Source organism: Bufo gargarizans, chromosome 1, assembly GCF_014858855.1.
Source record: "Bufo gargarizans isolate SCDJY-AF-19 chromosome 1, ASM1485885v1, whole genome shotgun sequence".
In the NCBI taxonomy this organism is placed as follows: domain Eukaryota; kingdom Metazoa; phylum Chordata; class Amphibia; order Anura; family Bufonidae; genus Bufo; species Bufo gargarizans.
In genome coordinates this window covers 57,792,967-57,815,876 of record NC_058080.1, presented here as the reverse complement: position 1 = coordinate 57,815,876, position 22,910 = coordinate 57,792,967, and the positions used below count along the sequence as shown (strand labels likewise).

The following is a 22,910-nucleotide window of genomic DNA, read 5'->3' as shown; positions in this document are numbered from 1 at the left end:
CCAGGATGGGGACCCGGCGGAAACACACTCAAATGTGTAGAGGATAGCCCCTGGTATAGGGGAACCAGGAAGGCTTGTCAGGGACAGCCTATGGCAGTGGTGCAGGTACCCCCCTGTTTAGGAGAAGGCGTACGTACCAGATACACCCCGTAGGTGACTCAGTATGCTAAACACGGGGACGGCTGCCTTACCTGTGCGGTTGAATACCTGAGCGGTCAGGGGAGCGCCATCCGAAAAACCACTAGAGGGGATACCAACCCTGGGTAGGAGAGGTCCCTCCGTGCACGTTAGTCTTGACCTCCCAGAGGGCTTCTGTATGGAGGAAGACCGCCTGATGCTCTGTTCCGAGGGAATCGGTGCAGAGGTGTCCCCAGAGGCAACGGATGGGGTGACAGGAAGGATTCGTCATCAGCCTCAGGCCTGTCCTGGGGAGGATCCGAGGATGCCGAGGAGGGGTGGAACCCAGTTGAGGCCACCCGAGGTTGTACTGTGAAGCTACCCCTTGCCGAACCCGGTAACTGAGCGTGCCCCATCTGCAGGGAGGGCAGAGGTGGCCGCAATTTGGGTAGGTAGCGGTCCAGCGACTCCGCCAGGGAGAGTCGGACAAGGAGCCCAGGCTTTGACACGGAGAGAGCCCATTCATGGGGAACCCACACAAAAGGATTGTCCAGGGGACACAATGGGATCTGGGAAGAGGAACTGCACACAAGCAGGGACAGGCTGACAGCCTTCGTAGACAGCGGTCGCACGTGAAAACACGTGGCGAACCAAGGAGAGGCTGGGAGAGGAGACGCTCATAAAGCAGCTAGCAGAGGCTGCCTTACCTGGACCAGGATGCCCTGGTTCCCAAAGAGGTGCTGCAGCAGCTTGTTCCCCAATAGAGGTGGATTAGTAGGGCTGCAGGAGAAAGTGAAGGCCAGGAAAAAAGGAGCAGATCTCCCCTGAAGCAATTGAGGGGAGGGGAGGGGTTAACAGAAAATCCACAGTAGCCCAGGAAGGGAGGAGGAGATAGCCCCTCCCGAGGGCCGGGCGGGGTTTAGAAAAAACCCGGGAAGCAAGGAGGACGGGCCGGGAAGATCGCGGCCTAGCAGGCCCAAAAGCCGGGGCCTCGATTTATGAGGCGGCCGGAAATGGAGCGATGGGGGCGGGGAGAACCGCGGCCGACCGAGGGCCCTCCGGACCTTAAAAAACTAGGCGAGAAGGTAGGGGGGGAGAAGCGACACCTGGGGGTAGGCAGATCAGGGCAAACGGAGCACCTGGGAGCCGGGAACGGGCCATGGAAGATGAGGCCTAGTCCCGGCAGAAGCCGGGGACTAAAGTCGCAGGGAAGGTCAGGGAGAAGACTGTGTGGCCAGGGAGGAGAGAAAAAACTGACCAAGGGGGAAGAGAAGGGAGGGGATGGCTTGGAGGAAGATGGAGGCTTCCCAGGACTCCCAGCCAAGGTGGATCCCAACTCCCTGGCCACAGGAGGGAACCTAACCCTGGGGCAGGGACACAGGGACAGGGGAATATACTCACCATCCGACGTCTTCGGGCGCCGCAGGGTCACCCCTTCGGCAGACTCAACACGGGAACCGTGGGAATGCCGGCAAGCCACTGCAGATGCAGTCTGTGGGGACTGGGTGACCGGCGATGGTACCGAAGTACGCGCCCGCAGGGGGGGGCAACTAAAGTGGAGCACGATGGAGCCCCAGCCTGCAGCAGGTATAACGGTGGAGAACACCGAAACCTGCGGAAGAGAGGAAAAAAAAAAAAAAAAAGAATAAAAATAAAAAACAGCAGAACCTGCAAAAAAAGCAGGACAGGTCTGCCTCCTACGGACACTAGACTAAAACTGAATAGCCTCGTGCCTGTGGAGAGGGTATAGCCCACCTGGGAGGAGCCAACACTTTTTGTGTCTAGTGCCTCCTAGCGGTAGTTGGACATATACCCATGGTGCTGTGTCCCCCAATGCCATGCACGAGAAAACAAGTTTTAAATCAAGTGAACCACAGCTATGTGTCTATGAGAGGTGACGGATCCCCCTTTAAATCCCCTGCTGCTCCAATGCCGTGCCATACATGCGGAGACCATGTAAATGTCACAAGTCCAAAAAATAAGTGGCGGAAGGTTACACAGGCGAGTTATGGCTATTTTATACTCCAGATCGTTTACTGCAGCCGAATACACTTCTTAAACTCCGGGACAACGCCATTGCGACCAATACTCGCATACAACATGAGCTCTAAATACAGAATGATCACACCGTAAAATAATGGAGGATAAATAACCCAAATGTTAAAGGGGTTTTCCGGAGATTTTAATACTTCTAACCTATCCTCTGGATAGGTCATCAGTATCTGATTAGTGAGGGGTCCAACACCCGGGACCCCCGCCGATCAGCTGTTTGAGAAGGCACTAGGGCTCGCAGTAGCACAGCACCCTTCTCGCAGCTTTTCCTAGGCCACTGGTCACATGTAGTGTTGAGCGAACTTGTGTTTTAAGTTCTGCGTCCAAAGTTCGGGTTATCGAAGAATCCAGTTATGGATTCCGCTACCACGGACCATAACGGAATTTTAGAATCCATAACGGGATTCTTCGATAACCCGAACTTTAGATGCTGAACTTAAAAAACAAGTTCGCTCAACACTAGTCACGTGGCCTGGGAGCAGCTCGGGTCTATTCAAGTAAATTGGGGTGAGTGCAATACCAAGCACAGCCACTATACAATGTACGGCGCTGTGCTTTGTGAGCTGCGAGAAGGCCATGGTGCTGGTGCCTTCTCAAACAGCTGATCGGCGGGGGTCCCAGGTGTCAAACCCCCATCAATCAGATACTGATGACCTATCCTGAGGATAAAATCTTGGAAAACCCTTTTAAAGGGAACCTGTCACCGGGATTTTGTGTATAGAGCTGAAGACATGGGTTGCTAGATGGCCGCTAGCACATCCGCAATATCCAGTCCCCATAGCTCTGTGTGCTTTTATTGTGTAAAAAAAAAAACGATTTAAAACATATGCAAATTAACCTGAGATGAGTCCTGACCCTGACTCATCTCACATACAGGGCTCCTCTCAGGTTAATTTGCATATGTATTAAATCGTTTTTTTGACACAATAAAAGCACACAGAGCTATGGGGAGTGGGTATTGCGGATGTGCTAGCGGCCATCTAGCAGCCCATGTCCTCGGCTCTATACACAAAATCCCAGTGACAGGTTCCCTTTAAGACTTATTTTTCCCTTTAGCACTGCTGCAATTGGTTAAAAGGGGAGTGCATTGTAAAGCTAAGTTCACATTTCGTGTGTCATTGCCAGGCACTCAGGATTTATTTATTTTTTTACTAGAACTAAGCAGTCTGCGGCACTAATCTTGCCATCAAAAATAGCAGAACAGAAACCTGATGGTCTCCGCTGTATGTCCGTACTAGAGCCAGAATACTAGTGTATGGGTTACCATGGAAAAAAGGCAGAAGTGGATTCCAGCCATGCTGTGGAATATCAAAGCCCTGCCGCGGATTTTCACAAATAATTTAATTCATTGCAATGTAAAGATTGAAATCCGTGGCTTATATGAAAATGCTTACTCCTCTGGGCAACCGATTCACTGCAAATCACCAGAGTCTTCAAGCGTTTTGCAAGAGGGATATTCTGGTTTCACGATACTGATGACTTATCTGCAGGATAGGTCATCGGTATCACATCAGTGGTGGTCCTTTGGGGTCCCGGGTGTTGGACCCCCACCGTTTTGATATTGATGATCAATATTGTGAAACCAGAATACCACTTTAAAGTTGGCATGGGTTTGCAGCCTTTAAAGGGGGTTGTGTCATGTATTGAAAGTCATCACCTATCCCCATCGTTCCCAGGAATAGGGGTCCCGTTCTCCCAGCTACAAACATAGCTGAGCGCTGTGTTTGGCTCCATAGTGAGGTAACAGGGCAGCAGGACACAAGCTCAACTGGCCCTGTTTTCAGGATTTTTGGGGTCAATCATAGAATAACCCCTTTAACAGTCATTTTGCAAACCGTGCTGCACTGCCTCACTGTTTTCCGCTGATGCCTACAGACAACGCATATACAATTTTATAACGTGTACCAAAGTTTAGGTCTAGCACAGCGGCAGAAAGACCATTACCTTATCTTGAGGGGGTTCTGCAGGACTCGACTTTTCTGGGCTTTCATCACTTGGTTTATTATCCTCTTTAGGCTCAAACTTTATACTTTTCCGCTTCCTTCCTCTTTTGCCTTTGGTCTCCTCAGGTTTCGGAGCTTCTCCCCCCTGTTCGCCGCATATAGAAGATTCGAACAAGGGTTTGCCATTCATGTAGGTTTTGGTGATTTTCAGTTTTATCTCCGGGGATCCGTTCTTGGTTGGAGTTGTGTTGGGTGGGGTCCCAATGCCTTGAATTTCTTGGGAGTCAATACGCACTTTGGCTTCTTGAGCTCCCGATTCCCCGTTGAATACCCGAGACGTGAGATCCTTCAGTTTGTCAGTCGGTAGGAAAGGCAAGGCATCGTGGCCGTTCAGCTTCTGTATTACGCCCTCGGCGGAAATCTGAGCTCTGCCAAGGAAAACGGAGCACTCCCGACTCACCTCTGGGGGGGTGGGCTTCACAGCGGGATTAGGAATGATATGAGGAACTTGCTTCATTGTGCTCAATTGTTTCAGCTTCTGTACAAAACTTCAAGTAGTCGTCCAGTCTCACACCACTGTAACACAAAGGGGCAAGAACTTTAGAAATTCCAACAATTTCCATACCAATTACTTAGAAAATAACTCCATATTCACAACAAATAGCACATTGGTTCTCACAGGACCGATCATTAATTTCAGAATGGTGGTGGTCCGACTCCCAGCACCCAGTTGTGGCTCTTTACACTACATAGGGATGACCGAATCGATTTGTCTCATCAGCATGAGTTCAGGGGCCGCCGCGCAGGTAAAAAAACAATTACCCACATCTTGACTAACAGGGCTGGACAACTTGTCCGCCCAGAGAATCTGACACCTGCATCGCTGCGCCAAGGCTATAAACAGTCGCTGCTACCGAAGTCGAATTTGAGCAGCGACGCAGGGCCCAGATGGTCAGAACTGGGCGAGATGTGGGCCCTGTCAACCAAGAGGCAGGTGAGCGCTTCTTCACCATGGGGACAGGCCCTCACAGGCGAAGAACTCGTGCTAATGAGACTAATTGATTTGTTAGAATCGAGTCGCTCAACCCCATGGTCATGTGCATGGCCAGCATGATGTGACTGACAGGCAGGTCCTACACCCAAAAGCATCCGATGCCAAGCTAAAGGGGTTTTCCGAGACTTTCTTTCTGATGACCTACTCTCTGGAACGGTCATCAGTATCTGATCGGTGGGGGTCCAACACCAGAGACTGGTCAGCTGTTTGAGAAGGCATTGGCCCTTGCAGAAGATCCGCAGCCTTCCCCAAAACGGCTGATCGGCGTGTCGGACCCCCACCGATCAGATACCAATGACCTATCCAGAGAATAGGTAATCAGAAAAAAAGTTTAACCTGTCATCAGTAAAAAATAAAATAAAAATAATGGAAAACCCTTTTAAGCCTTTTGCTTCTCGCACAGTAATGCTATGCAGCACATCATGTGAACAGATCACAAAGCCCCGTCCATGTGGTCTCAGACTCAAAACAAGTAGGTAATAACCCTTAGGCCTCTTGCACACGAACGTATTTTCTTTCAGTGTCCGTTTAGTTTTTTTTGCAGACCGTATACGGAACCATTCATGGGTCTGCAAAAACAACAATGGAAGTTAATCCATGTGCATTCCGTTTCCGTATGTCCGTTCCGCAAACAATTTGAACATGTTCTATTATTGTCCGCATTACGGACAAGTATAGTACTGTTCTATTAGGGGCCAGCTGTTCCGTTCTGCAAAATATGGAATGCACACGGACGTCATCCGTATTTTTTTGAGGACCGCAAAATAAATAAGGCCGTGTGCGTGAGGCCTTAGGCTTCATCCAAACAGCCTTATTGTGGGGGCATGTTAGGGCCCATCTTACAGATGACAATACCGGCCTGACAGCAGGTCTAATGACCGAAACGAACAGCCTCATGGGGAACTAGGATACCAAGTTCTGATCATTAGACGGCCGGGCAGGATTTGCAGCAATGCAGTAATAAAGACGCCAAAACGCTCCCACGTTACGAGTCTGAATGAGGTCTTATGCAGTCTCCTGCCAATTAAAAACAGCAGAGTCACAGGGACAAAGTGCAGGTACCAAGGAAAACCCACAAAATAAAAATCGGGATGGACCAAAACAGCAGCAAAAGACGCAGGGTATTTATCATCTCAAAAGAAAAAAAAACTTTAACCCCTTCTGTACTGAGCCACTTTTCATCTTAAATCCCAGGCCGATTTTTGCAAATCTGAAAAGTGTCACTTTATGTGGTAATAACTTTGGAACGCTTTTACTAATCTAAGCCATTCCGAGACAGTTTTCTCGTTACACATTGGACTTTATGACAGTGGTAAGTTTGAGTCAATATATTTCACCTTTATTTATAAAATACCAAAAATTTTGAAAAATTCACAAATTTCTAAATTTGATTTTTTTCTACTTTTAAACCAGATTGTAAATATCTGCTTTATGTTGGCATCATTTTGTAAATGTAATTTAATTTTTTTAGGACGTAGAAGGCTTAGGCTACTTTCACACTCGTGTTTTGGGCGGACAATAATACAACCGCATGCATCCGTCATGAATGGATCCGTTTGTATTATCTGTAACATAGCCAAGACAGATAAGTCATGAACTCCATTGAAAGTCAATGGAGGACGGATCAGTTTTCTATTGTGTCCGTGAAAACGGATCCATCCCCATTGACTTACATTGTGTGCTAGGGTGGATTTGGCTCAGTTTCGTCAGACGGACACCGAAAGACTGCAAGCAGCGTTTTGGTGTCCGCCTCCAAAGCGGAATGGAGACTGATCAGAGGCAAACTGATGCATTCGGAGCGGACCCTTTTCCATTCAGAATGCATTAGGGCAAAACTGATCCGTTTTGGACCGCTTGTTAGAGACCTGAACGGATTTCACAAACGGAAAGCCAAAACGCCAGCCTTAGAAGTTTAGAAGCCATTTTTCAAATCTTCAACAACATTTCCAAAACCATTTTTTTTAAGCACCAATTCAGTTATAAAGTGATTTTGAGGGGCTTACATAATGGAAACCACCCATACATGACCCCATTTTAGAAACTACACCCATCAAATTATTCAAAACCGATGTTAAAAACTTTGTTAACCCTTTAGGTGTTCCGCAAGAATTAAAAGGAAAATGGAGGTGAAATTTCAAAATGTACCTTTTTTACATTAATTTTTTTCATGCAACAGAGCAAGGGTTAACAGCAAAATAAACCTCAATATACATTACTCTGATTCTGCAATTTACAGAAATACCCCCTACGTGGTGCTAAACTGCTCTATGGGCACATGGCAGTGGTCAGAAGGAAAGGAGCGCCATATGGATTTTGGAGGCAGATTTTTCTAGAATGGTTTTTAGGCACCATTTTGTATTTGAAGAGACCCTGACGTACCCCTACAGCGAAAACCCTCAAAAAGTGACCCCATTTTGGAAACTACACCTCTTAAAGAATATATTAAGGGGGGTACTGAGCACTTTGACTCCCTAAGCGTTTTACAGAATTTGGAAACACTTGGCTGTGAAAATGAAAAATTTTATTTCTTCCCCAAAAATGTTCCTTTAGCCCCAAATATTTCATTTTCACAAGGGGTAACTGGAGACAAAACACCCCATAACGTGTCACCCATTTTCTCCTGAATACGGCAACACCCCATATGTGGTGTTAAACTGCTGTGGGGGCACATGGCAGGACTCAGAACGGAAGCAGCGCCATATAGTTTTTGCAGCGCAGATTTTGATGGATTGGTTTACTTACGGGTGCCATTGGTTTTTATTTTTTAAGTGATTGTTTTATGTGGGGGCTACTTTTTGTGGGATGAGGTGATGTTTCCATTGGAACCATTTTGGGGTACATAAGACTTTTTGATAGCTTGGTATTACACTTTTTGCGAGGCAAGGTGAAAAAAAAATAATTGCTGTTTTGTCATAATTATATATTATTTTTTACAGCATTTACCCGAGGGGGCATATAATGTGATATTGTTATAGAGCAGTTTGTTACGGAAGTGACGATACCCAATATGTCTATTATTTTTATTAAGTTTTACACAGTGAAAGCCTTTTTGAACAGAATAAAATCTTGTTTTTGTGTAGCCATTTTCTGAGAGCCATATTTATTTTTTGGCCGATTGTCTTAGGTAGGATCTAATTTTTTGTGGGACGAGATGACTGTTTGATTGGTACCATTTTGGGCTAAATACGCCTTTTTGATCACTTGGCATTACACTTTTTGTGAGGCAAGGTGACCATAAAAATGGCACCGTTTTTATTTTTTATGGCATTCACCTGATGTGATATTTTCATACAGCCGGTCGATACGGACATGGCGATACTCAATATGTCTACTTTTTTCTTTTCTCTTTTTACTTGAATTTTTTTGGGCAAAACTAAATTTTTATTACTTCTTATTTCACTTTGGGACTTCAACTTTTGGGGGTCTGATCTCCTGTACAATGCATCACAATACTTTTGAATTGTAATGCATTGGCTGTAAGTGTATTACACAGTGTAATACATTTCAGCCTTCCTGCATGTGAGATCCCTGCCATCGGGTCCCCATCACAGTAGCGCAGGGACCCGATGGCCACCCCGCAGGATACCGCACGTGCTGCGGTCAGAGCTGACCGTGGCAGTGCAAGGGTTTATGCACCGCATCAGTGTTTTTACCGATGCCGCCGCATACAGCAGGGGTCCGGCTATCAGTGACTGCCAGACCTCTGCAGCTGATCGGGCGGGAACAGCGCCTGCAACGGTGCTGGATTACAGGGTGGTCATAACCATGGAAACAAGTTGTGTATAATGAGATGGAAAAATGAATCCAGCCAGCAAAGGAAGCAATATGGACAATCACAACACATTAGTAAGGGCCTTGTATTAACTTTTTCTACATGATAAATGCCACTTGCATAAGTGAGACAACCCCTTAAATTACCGTACACGGTGGTCGAAGTAATGTATGGAGCAGGCTTATGCAGTGAGCCCGCTTCATAAGAGTCGGCTGTATAATATAGTTGGCACACGGCTGCAATGATAGGAAATGGCGATCCCACCGAACCACGTCATTTAACCCCTCAAGTGCAGTGATCATCATTGATCGCAGGACCTGTGAGGAAAGGCAGAAGGAGAGGCTTCCAACTGGAGTCACTGCAGTGAAATCTCAGGATTTGATCGGTTACCATGGCGACCTGGACGCTTATGAAGCCTTCCAGGCCTGCCATGGTAATGTGAAGACTACACACCTCCAAAAATAGATATCAGATATCGCCACATCCGAAAAACTATTAAAATATGTGTGTGCGGGGGGGGAATCCTGTGCAGTGAACACCGTAACAGAAAGAAAAAAAAAAAAACACACCATTTACCATTTGTTAGTCACCTTCCCCTCCCCCACAAAAAAAATAGAATAACAGTGATCAAATAAACGTACGTACCACAAAAATGGTACTGATAAAAACTACAGTTCATTCTGCCCAAAACAAGCCCTCATACACCCGTGTGGGTAGAAATATATATATATAAAAAAAAAGTTATGGCTGTCAGAATATTGCGATGCAAATAAAATCTATATTTTAAATTTTTTGAAAGTAGTAAAAATCGAAAACAAAAAAACCCTATACACGTTTGGTGTCGCTGTAAGGAGGTCATGACAATTTTAGGCTACTTTCACACTCATGTTTGTATCTGCACGCTTGTATCCGTTCATAACGGATCCGTTTGCATTATTCATACAAAAAAAAGTCTAAGTTAAAACGGATCCGTCTTGACTTACATTCAAAGTCAATGGGGGACGGATCAGTTTTCAATTGCACCATATTGTGTCAGTGAAAACGGATCCGTCTCCATTGACTTACATTGTAAGTCAGGACGGATCCATTTGGCTCCGCATAGTCTGGCGGTCACCAAAACGCTGCAAGCTGCGTTTTAGTGACAGTTTAAAAAACGCAACGGAGACCAAACGCAGCCAAATTGATGCATTCTGAACGGATCCTTATCCATTCAGAATGCATTGGGGCTGAACTGATCCGTTTTGGGCCGCTTGTGAGGGCCCTGAAACTGATCTCACAAGCGGACCCAGAAACGCCAGTGTGAAAGTAGCCTTAGCGAACACCATGATGTCGAAACCCCAAAAACCTTGTCGGAATTGTGTTGTTTGTTTTTCAATTTAACCCCACAAATAATTTTTGCCCTGTTTTCCAATAACAGACATGGTAAATTAAACACATGTGGCTATATGAACGGAAAAGTAAATAAGTTATGGCTATTGGAACGTGGGGAGGAAAACACAAAAATGCAAAACAGAAAATGGGCCTGGTACTTAAGTTATTGGGGTTCTCCCATGACTAATGTAAAAAATGAAAATCAGACATCATATAGTACATGACAATCTCTTTCTAACAAAGCTAGAACCAGCCCTGTACCTCACATGGATCCAGAAATATCCACATTCATTGATCTGCTAGATTTATATCAAGCTGACAGCAAGGGCAGTGTATTTTCTGCTGGAGCTCAGGGGGCGTGTCTCAGCTCTCCCCATCACAGCTCAGGGGGGCGTGTCTCAGCTCTCCCCATCACAGCTCAGGGGGGCGTGTCTCAGCTCTCCCCATCACAGCTCAGGGGGGCGTGTCTCAGCTCTCCCCATCACAGCTCAGGGGGGCGTGTCTCAGCTCTCCCCATCACAGCTCAGGGGGGCGTGTCTCAGCTCTCCCCATCACAGCTCAGGGGGGCGTGTCTCAGCTCTCCCCATCACAGCTCAGGGGGGCGTGTCTCAGCTCTCCCCATCACAGCTCAGGGGGGCGTGTCTCAGCTCTCCCCATCACAGCTCAGGGGGGCGTGTCTCAGCTCTCCCCATCACAGCTCAGGGGGGCGTGTCTCAGCTCTCCCCATCACAGCTCAGGGGGGCGTGTCTCAGCTCTCCCAATCACAGCTCAGGGGGGCGTGTCTCAGCTCTCCCCATCACAGCTCAGGGGGCGTGTCTCAGCTCTCCCCATCACAGCTCAGGAGGCAGTTGAAGGATGAAACTGAGCATGTGCGGCCATCTCAGTGATCAGGACAAAGAAATAAAAAAAAAGAACAAACAGCCGGTGGCGCTACACAGATACATTTTGTTGAATAACTCAGTGGCTATGCAAAAAATAATTTGACATGCAATTACGAAAGTAATCAGATCCAGGTGCTGGTTTGAAAACAGTAGAATATTTTTCATGGGACAACCCCTTTAACCGCCTCCGGACCGCCTAACGCAGATCTGCGGTCCGGAGGCGGCAGCTCTGCACAGAGTGACGCATATACGCGTCATCTCGCGAGAGCCGTGACTTCCTGTGAACGCGCGCACACAGGCGCGCGTTCACAGGAACGGAAGGTAAGAGACAGGATCTCTAGCCTGCCAGCGGCGATCGTTCGCTGGCAGGCTGGAGATACGATTTTTTTTAACCCCTAACAGGTATATTAGACGCTGTTTTGATAACAGCGTCTAATATACCTGCTACCTGGTCCTCTGGTGGTCCCTTTTGTTTGGATCAACCACCAGAGGACTCAGGTAGCTGTGTAAAGTACCACAAAACACCACAACACTACACTACACCCCCCCTGTCACTTATTAACCCCTTATGAAGCCCTGATCACCCCATATAGACTCCCTGATCACCCCCCTGTCATTGATCACCCCCCTGTCATTGATCACCCCCCTGTCAGGCTCCGTTCAGACGTCGGTATGATTTTTACGGATCCACGGATACATGGATCGGATCCGCAAAACACAGACGGACGTCTGAATGGAGCCTTACAGGGGGGTGATCAATGACAGGCGGATGATCACCCATATAGATTCCCTGATCACCCCCCTGTCATTGATCACCCCCTTGTAAGGCTCCATTCAGACGTCCGTATGATTTTTACGGATCCACGGATCAGATCCGCAAAACACATACTGACGTCTGAATGGAGCCTTACAGGGGGGTGATCACCCCATACAGACTCCCTGATCACCCCCCTGTCATTGATCACCCCCTGTAAGGCTCGATTTAGACATTTTTTTGGGCACAAGTTAGCGGAAATAGATATTAAATTTTTCTTACAAAGTCTCATATTCCACTAACTTGTGTCAAAAAATAAAATCTCACATGAACTCACCATACCCCTCACGGAATCCAAATGCATAACATTTTTTAGACATTTATATTCCAGACTTCTTCTCACGCTTTCGGGCCCCTAAAATGCCAGGGCAGTATAAATACCCCACATGTGACCCCATTTCAGAAAGAAGACACCCCAAGGTATTCCGTGAGGGGCATATCGAGTCCATGAAAGATTGAAATTTTTGTCCCAAGTTAGCGGAAAGGGAGACTTTGTGAGAAAATACCAAAAAAAAAAAAATCAATTTCCGCTAACTTGTGCCAAAAAAAAAATTATAATCTATGAACTCGCCATGCCCCTCATTGAATACCTTGGGGTGTCTTCTTTCCAAAATAGGGTCACATGTGGGGTATTTATACTGCCCTGGCATTTTAGGGGCCCGAAAGCGTGAGAAGAAGTCTGGGATCCAAATGTCTAAAAATGCCCTCCTAAAAGGAATTTGGGCCGCTTTGCGCATCTAGGCTGCAAAAAAGTGTCACACATGTGGTATCGCCGTACTCAGGAGAAGTTGGGGAATGTGTTTTGGGGTGTCATTTTACATATACCCATGCTGGGTGAGATAAATATCTTGGTCAAATGCCAACTTTGTATAAAAAAAATATGGGAAAAGTTGTGTTTTGCCAAGATATTTCTCTCACCCAGCATGGGTATATGTAAAATGACACCCCAAAACACATTCCCCAACCTATCCTGAGTACAGCGATACCAGATGTGTGACACTTTTTTGCCGCCTAGGTGGGCAAAGGGGCACACATTCCAAAGAGCACCTTTAGGATTTCACAGGTATTTACGGATTTTGATTTCAAACTACTTACCACACATTAGGGCCCCTAGAATGCCAGGGCAGTATAACTACCCCACAAGTGACCCCATTTTGGAAAGAAGACACCCCAAGGTATTCCGTGAGGGGCATGGCGAGTTCCTAGAATTTTTTATTTTGTCACAAGTTAGCGGAAAATAATGATTTTTTTTTCTTACAAAGTCTCATATTCCACTAACTTGTGACAAAAAATAAAAAAATTCTAGGAACTCGCCATGCCCCTCACGGAATACCTTGGGGTGTCTTCTTTCCAAAATGGGGTCACTTGTGGGGTAGTTATACTGCCCTGGCAATTTAGGGGCCTATATGCGTGAGAAGTAGTTTCAAATCAAAATCTGTAAAAAATGGCCTGTGAAATCCTAAAGGTGCTCTTTGGAATGTGTCACACATGTGGTATCGCCGTACTCAGGAGAAGTTGGGGAATGTGTTTTGGGGTGTCATTTTACATATACCCATGCTTGGTGAGAGAAATATCTTGGCAAAAGACAACTTTTCCCATTTTTTTTTATACAAGGTTGGCATTTGACCAAGATATTTATCTCACCCAGCATGGGTATATGTAAAATGACACCCCAAAACACATTCCCCAACTTCTTCTGAGTACGGCGATACCACATGTGTGACACTTTTTTGCAGCCTAGGTGGGCAAAGGGGCACACATTCCAAAGTGCACCTTTCGGATTTCACAGGTCATTTTTTTACAGATTTTGATTGCAAACTACTTCTCACGCATATGGGCCCGTAAAATGCCAGGGCAGTATAACTACCCCACAAGTTACCCCATTTTAGAAAGAAGACACCTCAGGGTATTCCGTGAGGGGCATGGCGAGTTCCTAGAATTTTTAATTTTTTGTCACAAGTTAGTGGAATATGAGACTTTGTAAGAAAAAAATAAAAAATAAATCACCAGTTTCCGCTAACTTGTGACAAAAAAAATCATCTATGAACTCACTATGCCCATCAGCGAATACCTTAGGGTGTCTACTTTCCGAAATGGGGTCATTTGTGGGGTGTTTGTACTGTCTGGGCATTGTAGAACCTCAGGAAACATGACGGGTGCTCAGAAAGTCAGAGCCGTTTCAAAAAGCGGAAATTCACTTTTTTGTACCATAGTTTGTAAACGCTATAACTTTTACCCAAACCATTTTTTTTTTTTACCCAAACATTTTTTTTTTTTATCAAAGACATGTAGAACAATAAATTTAGCGAAAAAGTTATATATGGATGTCGTTTTTTGGGCAAAATTTTACAACTTAAAGTGAAAAATGTCATTTTTTTGCAAAAAAAATCGTTAAATTTCGATTAATAACAAAAAAAGTAAAAATGTCAGCAGCAATGAAATACCACCAAATGAAAGCTCTATTAGGGAGAAGAAAAGGAGGTCAAATTCATTTGGGTGGTAAGTTGCATGACCGAGCAATACACGGTGAAAGTAGTGTAGTGCAGAAGTGTAAAAAGTGGCCTGGTCATTAAAGAGGACCTTTCACGAGTATACAAACTAAAAACTAACTATACCTGTGGGCAGAGCGGCGCCCAGGGGTCCCCCTGCACTTACTAATATGCCTGGGCGCCGCTCCGTTCGCCCAGTATAGGCTCCGGTGTCTCAGCTCCGTCTGTTGCACTGGACTGATTTTTTTTGTAGGAGGCGTGTCCCTTGCTGCAGTGTTGGCCAATCGCAGCGCACAGCTCATTGCCTGTGGCAAGCAAAACGGGGGAGCTGGAATCGGTCGTACTGGAGGAACACAAGGGATGTAGTTGGGGCGGCTGAGACATGGTTATATTCTCCACTAGGGATCGACCGATTATCGGATTTACCGATATTATCGGCCGATATTCAGGATTTTGAACACTATCGGTATCGGCATCTATTTTGCCGATATTCCGATAGTGTATGGGGAACACAGATCGCGCTGCTGACAGCGCTCTCCGTGTTCCCTCAGCAGCAGCACAGGGGAGAAGGAGCAGTGTCTCCTCCCCCTGTGCTGCTGCTGCCGCCAATGAGAGGACAGGGGACAGGAGGAGGGGAGGAGCTATGGCCACTGCTCCACCAATGAAGATTAATCTATCATTCATTCATATACAGGAGGCGGGAGCTGCAGGATCACATAGCCGGCTCCCGACCTCTATGAGCTGTAGCTGCGATCTGCGGTAGTTAACTCCTCAGGTGCCGCGGATCGCAGCTACTGCTCATAGAGGTCGGGAGCCGGCTATGTGATCCTGCAGCCAGCTCCCGCCTCCTGTATATGAAATTAAGCTTCATTGGTGGCGCAGTGCGCCCCCCCAAGCCCCCCAGTATCAGACATTGGTGGCGCAGTGCGCCCCCCAAGCCCCCCCCCCCCAGTATTAAGCATTGGTGGCGCAGTGCGCCCCCCCTCCCCCCCAGTATTAAGCAGTGGTGGCGCATAGGGCCCCCCACCCCAGTCGCAGTGCGCCCCTCCACAGGATCCCCTCTCCCTTGCTCCTCCGATCGGAGCCCCAGCAGTGTAATGCTGGGGCTCCGATCGGTTACCATGGCAGCCAGGACGCTATTGAAGCCCTGGCTGCCATGATAAGCTCCATGCTGCTGTGTGAGCTCCTATTCACCCTGATAGATCTCGATCAGGGTGAATAGGACAAGGGTTCTAGTCCCTAAGGGGGCTAAAAGTTAGTTAAAAAAAAAAGTTACAAAAAAAAATAATAAAAACACCAAAATATAAATGAAAAAGATTTAAAAAAAAATACACATTAACAATAAACATTAATTTTCAGCAGATTTGTGGGAATTTTTATTTTTTTTTTAAAAATGAAAATTCCCAGAATATCGGTATAAATTATCGGCTATCGGCCTGAAAGTTCACAAATTAACGGTATCGGCCCTAAAAAATCTATATCGGTCGATCCCTACTCTCCACATTAATGGGCTGTTAATCTTCAGAGTTTTACGCTCTTTAGGGCTCTTTCACACCTGCGTTATTGTCTTCCGGCATAGAGTTCCGTCGTCTGGGCTCTATGCCGGAAGAATCCTGATCAGTTTTATCCTAATGCATTCTGAATGGAGTGAAATCCGTTCAGGATGCATCAGGATGTCTTCAGTTCAGAACCAGAAAGTTTTTTGGCCGGAGAAAATACCGCAGCATGCTGCACTTTTTGCTCCGGCCAAAAATCCTGAAGACTTGCCGCAAGGCCGGATCCGAAATTAATGCTCATTGAAAGGCATTGATCCGGACTTAAGCTAAACGTCGTTTCGGCGCATTGCCGGATCCGACGTTTAGCTTTTTCTGAATGGTTACCATGGCTGCCGGGACGCTAAAGTCCTGGCAGCCATGGTAAAGTGTAGTGGGGAGCGGTATACTTACCATCCGTGCGAGTGACGTCAGGGCGCCCCATGAGCATGGATGACGTGATCGCATGGCACGTCATCCATGCACATGGGGCGCTCTGACGTCATTCTGGAGCGCCCCGGGAGCCGCACGGACTGTAAGTATACCGCTCCCCCGCTCCCCACTACTACTATGGCAACCAGGACTTTAATAGCGTCCTGGCTGCCATAGTAACACTGAAAGTATTTTGAAGACGGATCCGTCTTCAAATGCTTTCAGTACACTTGCGTTTTTCCGGATCCGGCGTGTAATTCCGGCAAGTGGAGTACACGCCGGATCCGGACAACGCAAGTGTGAAAGAGGCCTTAGAAAAGACAGGGCAAATAGAAAAGAGGTGGCGTGTGCCTGTCCGTGAGGAGTCATATGAAGGGGAGTGCAAAAGAGGCTATTGTGGGCGAGGATGTTGAAACCTTATGGGTGGAATTACAAAGGGAGATAAACCGTGAAAAAAATAATACTTGGGGTAATCTAAAGAACTGTTAACATCACTGAGGAGATAGAAGTTCAGCTTTATAACCAAATAGAGCGGGCTGCACTAGCTGGTACAGTGGTCATAATGGGAGATTTTAACTTCCCAGATAATAACTGGGGTCATGGTTTTGCCTCAATTGTAAGCTGAAAATTCTGTGGTTGACAGTCTATAGAAGCTCCCACTATGGGCGATGCTCTGTTAAATCTGGTCGTTTCTAACAACGCAGAGCTTGTTGGAAATGTTACTGTTCGTGAAACGCTTGGTAATAGTGACCACAATATAATTATATAGCCATTGAACTATAAAAAGCAAAGTTTGGCTGGAAGAAGAAAAACTGGGTTTGAGGGCAGCATTTCAGGGCATAGACTGAGAACAGCTATTGTAACATAATAATACAAGGAGGACAAGGCCCCTTTCATGCAACTACGCCCGGTCCGTGCGCTTCCGGGTCTGTGCAGCCGCTCCACAAAAGATAAGACGTCTTCGAAGCTACTCTGGGTAATTACACTACAAAATTTATTTCTGTAAGCAACAAGTGTAAACAGCTAAAATTAAACGGGCTGTGCAAGAATAAGGGGGCTGCTTGCATATTGGTGGTGCCAGGGCTGTTAGTACATCCAGTAATATACTCAATTGGCTGACTGTAGATAAGTCAAATAAGGTAAATGTGAACAAGGCTCCGGATAGTTCTTAATGAACTCAGTTCAGTCACTGTTTTGCCCCTGTTCATAATTTTTTAGAGATTCACAAGGGACTGGTACAGTGCCAAGTAACTGGCGCAAGGCAGATGTGTTGCCCATATTTAAAAAAGGGCTCTACGTCTTTCCCAGGTAATTATAGACCAGTAAGCTTAACTTCTGTTGTGGGAAAAATGTTTGAAGGGACTATATACAGGAGTATGTGACTAAATAATATAAGCGATAACCAGCGTGGGTTTACCCAGGACAGGCGTTGTCAGACTAACCCGATTCGTTTTTATGAGGAGGTGAGTAGTAGCCTGCTCAGAGGGGCAGCTGTGGATGTAGTGTTTCAGGATTCTGCAAAGGCTTTTGGTGCTGTCCCTTATAGAAGTTTAAAGGGGTTGTCCCAGTAAAATATTTGTATAGTGCCACCTGCTGTGTTTTCTTTTATTTCTTTGTCCTGCTCACTGAGATGGCCGCACATGCTCCGTTTCATCCTTCAACTACCTCCTGAGCTGTGATAGGGAGTGAATGGACACGCCCCCTGAGCTGTGATAGGGAGAGAATGGACACGCCCCCTGAGCTGTGATAGGGAGAGAATGGACACGCCCCCTGAGCTGTGATAGGGAGAGAATGGACACGCCCCCTGAGCTGTGATAGGGAGAGAATGGACAAGCCCTGAGCTGTGGCAGAAAAGACTGGGGACTGGGTATTGCGGATCTGCTAGCAGCCATCTAGCAACCCATGTCCTCAGCTCTATACCCAAAATCCTGGCGACAGGTTCCCATTAAACGAGGCATGGACTCGCGGAGCAGGGATGTAATACTACCACTTTACAAAGCGTTGGTGCTGCCTCATCTGGAATACGCAGTCCAGTTCTGGGCACGTCAATAGAAAGGACGCACTGCAGCTGGAAAAAGTACAAAGAAGAGCGACTTAACTGATAAGGGGCATGGAGGGTCTTATGAAGAAAGATCAAAAGAATTACATTTATTTAGTCTCGAGTAGAGACGTCTAAAAGGGGGACATGTTTAACCTATACAAATATATAAATGGGCAGCCAGACAGATGGACAGATATGGGGGGCGCACAATCTGCTAACTACTGACAGACACCGTACATGGTGTCTGCTGTCTATTTAAAGGACAGCACAGCAGGTGCAGGATGAAAATGACCATTCCCAACAACCAGGGGCTGTAATCCAGCTAAAAAGGAACAAATCCCATTACAACATTATATAAGGGACCCATTTCCCTTTTTGTCTGAAAGCCGACTACAGAGAAAATGAACCAGAGCAGAAGCAAATGCACAATTAGGATTTATAGCACAGTGATCATGCAATGCAAACTAACGAGTCTACTGAATGCTAATTAAAGCCTAAAACGAAAATAAATAAATGTAAATCTGCAGAAGAACCAAGCAAAGCGTGCATGTACGTCCTGCATATAAAGCCGCCATCACAGGGCCGTGCACCTGATACTGGGGCGGTTTTTGGCTGTGAATTATTAGGTGCAGGATATTTTGCGAGCTATTAATATAGACTGGAGAGATAGTTTACAAGCGTCTCCACAGCAGAAGAGCACCGCCGGCCGGGAGTCACTGAATGGCATGACAGAGCGCTCACCAAGCACAGGCATTTATCGTCCAGGGCCTCGTCTATCCCTCTGCTAGGGCGCCCTCACATCCAGTCTGTGGTAGATATCGGGGGATTTGGTGGAACTGACGGACGGTGTGGATTTTAAATTGCAGCGAGTCAATTTATGATGCAGATTTCCACCCCTTTGCTATGCATAGGATGAAATCCACGGAAATCCCACATGTAACACATTCACAATTCGCTGCAATCTGACAGGAAAATGTGCCCCCTTAAAGGGGTTGCTCAGGATTTTAATTTGGTGTCAAAACGGTCTGTGCAGAGCAACTGCAGAACGGCGAGGTGTCGGACCCCCGTCAATCAGACATCGATGGCCTATTCTAAGGCAAAGCTATCAATTGTAAAATCTTGGACAAACCCTTTATCGCTAGGATAGGTCCCCAATGTCTGATAGTTGCAGGTCCCACCTCTGGGACCCGCATCGATCCTTAGAACGAAGCACAAAGTGCCGGAGGGCGCACCGCGCATGCAGTCCTCCATTCATTTCTATGGGGCTTATGGAAATAGCAGAGCCACGGAGCAGTTGACACTCCCATAGCAATGAATGGAGGGCAGCCGCTCAGTGCGCCCTCTGTTCCAAGTATAGGTGCGGTTCCAGAGGTGGGACCCGCACCTATCAGACTTCGGGGGCCTATCCTAGCGACACGACCCCAAGGTCAGAGGTGACACGACCCCTTTAATTCTAAGGCTGCCTCATATTTCATTGAGCTCATTCCCACAAAGCATCCCGGACTTCTGGTCACTGCGTTCTGCTTCCCAAAAACTCTCTTTAGAAAAGTGGCCACAGTGATGGAGGATGAGGGCAGTAGTTGTGATGGTCTGTGTGTGCTAGGATTACTCCAGATGTATGGATTATAGCAGCGACAAAAATGTTGTCATATGTTGGAGCAATTAAGGTATATTATATGGAAGCACCCCATCCCCCTGGGACCTAGTTCCTATGGAAATACTATGTACATGAGTCCCACAGTGAGTAACACTAATAACATCCTGGTGTCTGAGCCCGGCTAATTAAAGGGAGTGTGTCCCCAGGAAATTCTCTGGTAAACCACACACAATGCACTGTAGGGCTAGCTTGGCTGACGGTAAGGATATCTTTCATTCCAGAGACAGTACATTTAATCCATATGCAAATGAGAGAGCAGTTAAGTGCACTGAGGGCAGGCCTAATCCATACAGTGCACTCTTGCGCCTTCTGCCAGACACTCACATTCTTTGTTGTTAGTGCCTGCAGTCAACTCGCCAGAAGTAGAGGGAGGGGCTGGCATAGGAAGCAGGAGCAAGGGTGCACAGAGTGCTTGGACCCACCCCCAGTGCACTTGACTGCTCATTTGCATATAGCTTAAAGGGCTTCTGTCACCCCACTAAAGTCATTATTATTTTTTTGGGCTACTTAAAATTCCTTATACTGCGATATATCAATATATAATGCTCTTACTCATTTTCGTTCAGCAGTTTCTTAAAAAAAACGGACTTTTATAATATGTAAATTACCTGTCTACCAGCAAGTAGGGCGGCCACTTGCTGGTAGCAGCCGCATCCTCCTTTCATAAAGACACCCCCTCCTCATGTTGATTACATATTATAAAAGTCTGTTTTTGAAGATGGAGCGGCCGAGCAAGTGTCCTCCTCTCAGTGCGCCTGCGCCGACTGAACACCGGTACGGCGCAGGCGCCAGATTTTGAACGCGAACAGGGCTAGCCAGAGGCAGGGCTCCAGATGGCGACCAAAACGGTCGCCAATGTGCCTTAAAATTTGCAGATGGCGACAAGACTTTTTAGTCTTGTTGCCATTTGCGACTGTACCGCCGCGATCCTGCGCAGCCTATGTTCTCGTAGCACAGTCAGTGGAGAAGGAAGGAGTCCCTCCCTCTCCACTGTGACGCGGCCGCCACTACCACCAATGGGCAGATAGCAGGGAGGAGGAGGGGAGGAGCTGTCGCCACTGCCCCACCAATGAATGTAAAACATAAGTATAGGCAGCGGTATCACAGACCCGGCCTCAATAACAGGGCATGCGATCTGCGGTAATTAACCCCTCAGGTGCCACAGATCGCATGCCCTGTTATTGAGGCCGGGTGCTGGGTCTGTTATACCGCTGCCGACAGGAGTTAAAGAGGACCTTTCATAGGTACAAAGAATATTAACTTATTAGTAGCAGGCTACATAGAGCGGCGCCCAGGGATCTAAGTGCACTTACTATTAGTCCTGGGCGCCGCTCCGTTCACCTGCTGTGGCCCCCGGTAATTTCAACATTCAGAGCAAGGAGGAGGAGACGCCAGTGTCTGTCCTTCCCCCTGACAGCAGCGCTGACCAATCACAGCGCAGAGAGAGGGAGTTGTTTTTTTCTTCCTCTCTCTGCGCTGTGATTGGTCAGCGCCGCTGTCAGGGGGAAGGACAGACACTGGCGTCTCCTCCTCCTTGCTCTGAATGTTGAAATTACCGGGGGCCACAGCGGGTGAACGGAGCGGCGCCCAGGACTAATAGTAAGTGCACTTAGATCCCTGGGCGCCGCTCTATGTAGCCTGCTACTAATAAGTTAATATTCTTTGGACCCACGAAAGGTCCTCTTTAATTACCGTACATTCATTGGTGATGCAGTGCGCCCTCCCAAAGCCTCACCCCCCCCCCCCCATTATCACTGGCCACAAGTCCCCCCCCCCCATTGTTATATGGTGGCCACAGGGTCCCATCCCCTCCATTGGTGGCAGTGGCAGATTACACTGCTGGGGCTCAGATCGTTACCATGGCAGCCAGGACGCTACTGGAGCCCTGGCTGCCATGTTCAGCTCCCTGCTGCTGTGTGCACAGAGCACAGGGCAGCAGGGACATGTGTGAGATCCTATTCACCCTGATAGAGCTCTATCAGGGTGAATAGCACAAGGGATGAAAAGATCCAGGTTCTAGTCCTAAGGGAAGAAATGGTTATTAAATAAAAAGTTAAACAAAAAAAAAACACCAAAATACTAAAAGTTTAAATGGCCCCCTTCCCAGTTTTACATATAAAATTTACAAACGATAAAGAATTAACATATTACATATCGCCACGTCCCAAAAAGTGTGAGCTATTAAAATATAAAAAAATATTTCCGCTCGGTGAAGGCCGTAACAGAAAAAAAAAAAAAAAAAACTCTAAACCACGCAATTCACCATTTTTAAGTCACCTTGTCCCCCAGAAGATGTCCCTGGATGTGAGAGCTATGTGGTTTTCTCCTATATGTAGTGCTGGCTCACTACTGTGACCTGCGTCTCATCTTCTCAAAGTCCTTTTTTTTTTTTATTATATGCATTTTAAATTTGGCGACTAAAAAATGTAATTTGGCTCCTAACTTTTTTTAGTTTAGGAGCCAATGGCTCCTGGTAATTTTTTTTTCTCTGGAGCACTGAGAGGACGAGCACGTTCGCTGGGCCTGTCAATCAACATGAGGAGGGGTGTCTTTATGAAAGGAGGATGCGGCTGCTACCAGAAAGTAGCCGCCCTACTTGCTGGTAGAGAGGTAATTTACATATTATAAAAGTCTGTTTTTTTAAGAAACTGCTGAACGAAAATGAGTAAGAGCATTATATATTGATATATCGCAGTATAAGGAATTTAAGTAGCCCAAAAAAATAATAATGACTTTAGTGGGGTGACAGAAGCCC

At 46.7% G+C, this 22,910-nt stretch overlaps 1 protein-coding gene across 1 annotated transcript in view; it reads right to left on the bottom strand.

Moving 5' to 3' along the window:
* Positions 1-22,910, bottom strand: part of NSD2 (nuclear receptor binding SET domain protein 2) — an 86,876-nt gene that overhangs the window by 53,725 nt on the left and 10,241 nt on the right. The window contains 1 exon segment of the mRNA XM_044295486.1: positions 4,114-4,688. Within this exon segment, the coding sequence (XP_044151421.1) occupies positions 4,114-4,629 (516 nt within the window). The 5' untranslated portion in view covers positions 4,630-4,688.